The 7500-nt window shown below is 49.6% G+C and overlaps 3 protein-coding genes across 3 annotated transcripts in view; 2 read left to right on the plus strand and 1 right to left on the minus strand.

Moving 5' to 3' along the window:
- abce1 (ATP-binding cassette, sub-family E (OABP), member 1) overlaps nt 1-3970 on the minus strand; it is a 13815-nt gene extending 9845 nt beyond the window's left edge. The window contains exons 1-3 of the mRNA XM_083674460.1: nt 3831-3970; nt 2984-3157; nt 1777-1862 (exon numbers count right to left, since the gene is read on the minus strand). Coding sequence (XP_083530586.1) covers nt 1777-1862; nt 2984-3086 — 189 coding nt within the window. The 5' untranslated portion in view covers nt 3087-3157; nt 3831-3970. The remainder of the gene's footprint in view (nt 1-1776; nt 1863-2983; nt 3158-3830) is intronic.
- Nucleotides 3971-4049: 79 nt separating this feature from the next.
- Nucleotides 4050-6455, plus strand: anapc10 (anaphase promoting complex subunit 10). Its single transcript, XM_083687386.1, has 5 exons — nt 4050-4177; nt 4402-4526; nt 4718-4808; nt 5026-5146; nt 5774-6455. The coding sequence occupies exons 2-5, from the start codon at nt 4412-4414 to the stop codon at nt 6002-6004; spliced, it is 558 nt and encodes a 185-aa protein (XP_083543512.1). The 5' UTR covers nt 4050-4177; nt 4402-4411; the 3' UTR covers nt 6005-6455.
- Nucleotides 6456-7367: 912 nt separating this feature from the next.
- LOC310814100 (uncharacterized protein) overlaps nt 7368-7500 on the plus strand; it is a 6865-nt gene continuing 6732 nt past the window's right edge. The window contains exon 1 of the mRNA XM_083683367.1: nt 7368-7441. Coding sequence (XP_083539493.1) covers nt 7402-7441 — 40 coding nt within the window. The 5' untranslated portion in view covers nt 7368-7401. The remainder of the gene's footprint in view (nt 7442-7500) is intronic.

The raw sequence follows: 7500 nt of genomic DNA on the forward strand, positions 1-7500 counted from the left end.
CAGTGTTGGGGACAGTAACTAGACAGTGTTGGGGACAGTAACTAGACAGTGTTGGGGACAGTAACTAGACAGTAACTAGACAGTGTTGGGGACAGTAACTAGACAGTGTTGGGGACAGTAACTAGACAGTGTTGGGGACAGTAACTAGACAGTAACTAGACAGTGTTGGGGACAGTAACTAGACAGTAACTAGACAGTGTTGGGGACAGTAACTAGACAGTAACTAGACAGTGTTGGGGACAGTAACTAGACAGTAACTAGACAGTAACTAGACAGTAACTAGACAGTGTTGGGGACAGTAACTAGACAGTAACTAGACAGTAACTAGACAGTGTTGGGGACAGTAACTAGACAGTAACTAGACAGTAACTAGACAGTGTTGGGGACAGTAACTAGACAGTAACTAGACAGTAACTAGACAGTGTTGGGGACAGTAACTAGACAGTAACTAGACAGTGTTGGGGACAGTAACTAGACAGTAACTAGACAGTGTTGGGGACAGTAACTAGACAGTAACTAGACAGTGTTGGGGACAGTAACTAGACAGTAACTAGACAGTAACTAGACAGTGTTGGGGACAGTAACTAGACAGTAACTAGACAGTGTTGGGGACAGTAACTAGACAATAACTAGACAGTAACTAGACAGTGTTGGGGACAGTAACTAGACAGTAACTAGACAGTAACTAGACAGTGTTGGGGACAGTAACTAGACAGTAACTAGACAGTGTTGGGGACAGTAACTAGACAGTAACTAGACAGTGTTGGGGACAGTAACTAGACAGTAACTAGACAGTGTTGGGGACAGTAACTAGATAGTAACTAGACAGTAACTAGACAGTAACTAGACAGTAACTAGACAGTGTTGGGGACAGTAACTAGACAGTAACTAGACAGTGTTGGGGACAGTAACTAGACAGTAACTAGACAGTGTTGGGGACAGTAACTAGACAGTAACTAGACAGTAACTAGACAGTGTTGGGGACAGTAACTAGACAGTAACTAGACAGTGTTGGGGACAGTAACTAGACAGTAACTAGACAGTATTGGGGACAGTAACTAGACAGTAACTAGACAGTGTTGGGGACAGTAACTAGACAGTGTTGGGGACAGTAACTAGACAGTAACTAGACAGTGTTGGGGACAGTAACTAGACAGTGTTGGGGACAGTAACTAGACAGTGTTGGGGACAGTAACTAGACAGTAACTAGACAGTGTTGGGGACAGTAACTAGACAGTGTTGGGGACAGTAACTAGACAGTGTTTGAAGTTCTGTTACACAGCTAGCTAGCGCGTTAGCTGCTAATGTACTGAGCTACATTGGCTAGCCAGCTAACGTTGTCCTTACATTTCATGTCACCTCTCAGACGTAGGGTTACGGTTCGGTTAGGGGTTATGGATATGAATATGGATAGGGTTAGGGGTAGGGGTTATGGATATGGATAGGGATAGGGGTTAGGGATATGGATAGGGTTAGGGGTAGGGTTAGATCCCCACACCATTACACCACCTCCACCATGAGAAGGTGTACAGGTGTTCCTAATAAAGTGCTCAGTGAGTGTGTGTGTGTGTGTGTGTGTGTGTGTGTGTATATATATATATATATACACACACACACACACACACACACACACACACACTGACAGCGGGATGCAGTCCAAAGTTTCCTTGTATTTTTTAAACATCTAAGACTTTTATACTTTGCCATACAGTATGTGCCTTTAAGTTTCAATCTCTGAAATGTCATAAATAAAGTTTGATCTGATGGTCTCCTTACCTTGATGCAGATGCCACATCCTATACAGAGGGACTCGGAGATCCACACGATCTTGCTCTGTGAGGTTACCTCGATACAGAGTTTACCTGGAGAGACACACACACACACACACACACACACACACACTGACTACATGTTCTTGATCTGTGTTGTCACCTCAATACAGAGTTTACCGGAAGACACACACACACACACACACACACACACACACACACACACAGGTAATGACTACAATAACACAACACTGCCTCCACTGAGCTACTAGCCTCACTAACTAGCTAACCAGCCTCAGTTGACTCATTATCTACAACTGTAGGTTGTGTTCCATCTCTACATTGAAAACATGTACATTTGAACCAACGCTCCCAAGAAGACATGACATTCATCAGACTGAGAACATCTGGCACATGCTGGCCCGCTACTGCTACTGTGTGTGTTGTCAGGCCTGAAGGACAGAACATCTCCCACAGACCTGACAACAGGACGAGAGCCACACAGTTGTATGACCACGGTTGTCTTGACATAGAAGGTGTGTGTGGGGTGACAACAATAGTCATAGGGTCTTTACACACTACAGACCCCAACCACAGACCCCAACCACACACACTACAGACCCCAACCACAGACCCCAACCACACACACTACAGACCCCAACCACAGACACTAAAGACCCCAGCCATACTGGGCTTTACACACTACAGACCCCAACCACAGACACACTACAGACCCCAACCACACACACTGCAGGCCCCAACCACAGACACACTACAGACCCCAGCCATACTGGGCTTTAGACACTACAGACCCCAACCATACTGGGCTTTACACACTACAGACCCCAACCACAGACACACTACAGACCCCAACCATACTGGGCTTTACACACTACAGGGCCGACCTGAATCTGAAACCGGGCTGACTCGGGTATTTCCCTTCCACATGTTCTTTCCAGCACTGTTTCAGCAACTATAGTGGTGCATAACCATGGCAGCCCCGTACAGCTCAGCTCAGTAGTGTGAAATAGGGTATAGAGTTGGACTACAGCACCACAGTGGAGGCAGGCTAGCCGAGGCAGGCTACATTAGATGTACCTGGACACCAACCATTACCCAGAGATTCTCTGAATTGCTGCTGTATGACAAATAGACTCTGAGGACTCTAACGTTTCCAGAACAGAGCGACCCGGTGGGGATGACACGTCTCTTACCCATCCGCACCACCGGACAGCTCTTTTTGCACTCTTGTCGGCACTTCTTGGGTTTGCATTTGTCGTGGTTTACGATGGCGATCCTGGTGTTCTTCTCTGCCATGGTACCGGTGGTTGGTCCCGGCAGGACAGCGCTGGTGTCCCTGGTCTAAACGGTGACGGTGACAGCCCACGCTGGGGGAAAAAGGGGGGGGGGAAGGGACAGTCATGACTCAATGATCACAGCTGCTAAACAAACTAGCGGCATGTTGGTCTGTCTGTCTGTCTGTCTGTCTGGACAATGTGTTTAGCAAAACTAGCTGACAACAGCCAAAGCAGCTGACCGACATATGCTAAACATGGTATTGCGTCAGAGTTGGCGGTGGCGGCATTCATAACGGGACTACAGAGACTCGACCACATGACCGCTACGAGCGAGACAGGCGAACGATCGGTGCTGGAAAGCAATGAATGACAGACAGTGACAGCACTAGCCGCTAGCTACACGTCTTGCTTTGACATATGGGAGACCGCGCTAGCGATCTGAGGCCGTGAGGCATCAAACGAAACAGTCCACAGCCAAAGTTGCCTTCGTAGTCACTTCAGCACTTCAGTACGACTCATCACAAACACACAGCGTCAACCTCTGACAGCGGCCTGCGTCCAACTCAGCGTAGCCACCGGTGATCTTCCTAGCTAACGTTAAGCTACGTGAAGTAACCTTACGCTCGGCACCACAATCTCTACTTCCAGATAGCTAACCGTTAGCCACCTAGCTTCCGTGAGCGAACAGCTCTACTAGATGACCAAACGGCCCGTTTTTAGACCCGTCCCCAGCCGCTTGAAAAGTGGCTAAATCAACACTCACCCCCCCCAAAAGCCTCCCTGATACGCTCTCCTTCTAACGGACGGAATGTTTAATAGTGGTTGTTTTGTCGGTTGGTTTGTTGAAGGAAGCTTCTGGACGTCCTGTTTTCAACAACGTGTTCCATGGAGAGAGACGCCGGGGGAAGATGGCGCCAGAGGCCGTCGACGCACTCAGCTGTGCGACGGAAGTGCCACTCCTGTCGGCCGACGTCATCCGCGGCGACACGACCCGGGGAGGGAGTGGGAGATTCGAAGTGTCAAAACAAGGCGAAACAATCGACAGTTTAGGTCCTAAAAAAAAATGCTATTGAGGATAAGCTGAACGGACGGGGAAACCACGAGATCAAGGTGAGGTGTCTGAGTGTTTTCTAAGTTCGGAATTGGATATTTGATCTCACGTAGTGGCTGTTGTTGTTGTTTTGTGGGACACGGTTACTGTTGTTAGCCTAGCCTTCAGCAGACAGATGTTATGACAGCCTGATTCAGACACAGAGGCCCAAGTGGTGACCAGACCTGTCCCGCTCCGCGTGTTCCGGACTGCGGCGGTGTTTTGTGACCCTGTGTTGTGCTAGGAACGGAAGGATGGCCACCCCGAGCAAGACCCCTCCTGGCGCGGACCCCAAGCAGCTGGAGCGGACCGGGACCGTGCGGGAGATCGGTTCCCAGGCAGTGTGGTCGCTGTCCTCCTGTAAACCCGGTGAGGGGGGGGGAGGACAGGACAGGACACTGGCTGCCTTTGTCATCTTGCTGTCATTTGAACCTAATTGTGCAGGAGAATAAATACCCCCCCCCCCCCTCCACACACACACCCCTCTCTCTCTCTCTCTCTCTCTCTCTCTCTCTCTCTCTCTCTCTCTCTCTCTCTCTCTCTCTCTTCTTTCTCTGTAGGTTTTGGAGTGGACCAGCTGAGAGATGACAACCTGGAGACTTACTGGCAGTCTGATGGATCACAACCACACCTAGTCAACATCCAGTTCAGGTACTGAACGGGAGGGTGTGTGTGGGTGTGTGTATAGGGGGGGGATTAGGATAGAGAGAGAGAAACTTAATTCATGTTGAACTCCATTAGCAGTGTGTCATTGTCACACTCACCATCACATCTTAAAGTTCCAGTGTTCCTGCTCCCTTAACTGTTGTTGTTGTTGTAGTCAGGAGGAAGACTATGGTGAAGATGTTGTTGTTGTTGTTGTTGTTAGGAGGAAGACGACGGTGAAGATGCTGTGTATCTACGCTGACTACAAGTCTGATGAGAGCTACACCCCCAGCAAGATCTCTGTCCGCGTTGGGAACAACTTCCACAACCTGCAGGAGATCAGAGTAAGAACAGCCCTCTCTGTTCACCTGTAGATCAGTTAGAACAGCCCTCTCTGTTCACCTGTAGATGAGTTAGAACAGCCCTCTCTGTTCACCTGTAGATGAGTTAGAACAGCCCTCTCTGTTCACCTGTAGATCAGTTAGAACAGCCCTCTCTGTTCACCTGTAGATCAGTTAGAACAGCCCTCTCTGTTCACCTGTAGATGAGTTAGAACAGCCCTCTCTGTTCACCTGTAGATCAGTTAGAACTCTCCTCTGTTCACCTGTAGATGAGTTAGAACAGCCCTCTCTGTTCACCTGTAGATCAGTTAGAACAGCCCTCTCTGTTCACCTGTAGATCAGTTAGAACAGCCCTCTCTGTTCACCTGTAGATGAGTTAGAACAGCCCTCTCTGTTCACCTGTAGATCAGTTAGAACTCTCCTCTATTCACTGACCTTGAAACTACCCTTTTACTAGCTAGCCTGGTCCCAGATCTGTATGTGCTAAAGCCAACTCCTCTGACTATCATCTTCTTTCTCCTCCTCTCCCCTCCTCCTCTCCTTCCCCTCCTCTCTCTCCTCCTCTCTTCTCCTCATCCTCCTCCTTCTCTCCTCTCCTTCTCCTCCTCCTCCTCCTCTCCCCCTCTACAGCAATTGGAGATGGTGGAGCCCAGTGGCTGGATCCACATCCCCCTGTTGGACCAGGACAACGGGCCCATCCGGACCTTCATGATCCAGATTGCGGTGCTTGCCAACCACCAGAACGGCCGTGACACACACATGAGGCAGATCAAGGTCTACACGCCTGTGGAGGAGAGCTCCATCGGCAAGTTCCCACGATGCACCACGGTGGACTTCATGATGTACCGCACCATCAGATGACCTCCTTTCCCAGACCTCACTTCACTCCCCTCCTCCCCCCCTCCCTCCTTCCCCCTTCTCTCCCCCAAGTCTTAACTTTAACTATCAGATGTTATCTGCAGTAGGACCCCCACCCCACCCCACCCCACCCCACCCCACCTAATGTACCACCTGAAACTCTTTGGAGACCTTTGGCGTGTGTGTGCGTGTGTGTGCGTGTGTGTGTGTGCATGCGTGTGCGTGTGCGTGTGCGTGTGCGTGTGCGTGTGTGTGTGTGTGTGTGTGTGTGCTGATGATACAGTGAAGTGAGGACTCTAGGTTCAGACTCTCCACCCCATGTGCCGAGCATCTCTGCTGTTCTGACTGGCTGTGAATACACGTCTGTATGTATGTATGTATCTATGTATGTATCTATGTATGTATGTATCTATGTACTGTATATCTGTGTGTTGCTTTATTAAATGCGTTCAGAGTTTGAGCTGTTGGTCTTCTTGTGTGAGTTACTGAGAGTCAATGTTTGTCAGTGCCGTACCACAAGGGGGCAGAGTGTACCTAGGCTTTACCATGGGAACAGAGACAAGGAGGGAGGGGGACACCAGACAACCCTGCTGGGACATCATATATTTCATATTTCATATTTAGCTCGGGAACACCCCTTCCCTTAACATGGTACACCCCTTCAGTCAACATGGTACACCCCTTCAGTTAACATGGTACACCCCATTAGTTAACATGGTACACCCCTTCAGTTAACATGGTACACCCCTTCAGTTAACATGGTACACCCCTTCAGTCAACATGGTACACCCCTTCAGTCAACATGGTACACCCCATTAGTTAACATGGTACACCGCATTAGTTAACATAGTACACCCCTACAGTTAACTTCTGTATATGCATGTGTCTGTATATGCGTGCGTGCGTGTGTGTCTGTGTCTGTGTCTGTGTGTGTTGCCGTTAGCAACAGTGAGCAGGTGGAGAGCATTGAGAGAGTTGAACAGAACAGCGTGGTGTGGCTCTGCTTCCTGTCAGGGACTCAGCTTCCTGTCTGAGCCCAGGACCATGACGCGGCCGCAGCCCAATACTGTCAAACTGCTTCCTCTCTCCTCTCCTCCTCTCCTCTCCTTCCCCTCCTCCACTCCTCTCCACTCCTTCCTTCACCCTGCTCTGAAGGCAGGTACCCAGACAGCAACCTGAGGGTGGGGAGGAGAGGAGAGGAGAGGGGAGGAGGGGAAGAGGGGAGGAGAGGAGGGGAGGGGAGGGAGCCAGGTTAAGAGTATTGATATGCGTCCCAGGCCTGTGGTTGGTGAGTCACCTCACAGAGAGATGCTACCGCACGTTAGCGAGAAGCCAGCCTGACACTTTTGTTCCTTCACTTGCAACGACGACTCGGCGGGAAACCTAAGAACCCGAAGAACATGAAGATGCCGTGGATGTGTACCAGCCTCTGTCTCCTGGGTCAGTCTGGCTGCTGGGGGCCCTGTTTAACTACTCAACTATTAATCAACTTTACTTAA

The sequence above is a fragment of the Argentina silus genome (assembly GCF_951799395.1).
Source record: "Argentina silus genome assembly, chromosome: 1".
Taxonomy (NCBI): Eukaryota; Metazoa; Chordata; class Actinopteri; order Argentiniformes; family Argentinidae; genus Argentina; species Argentina silus.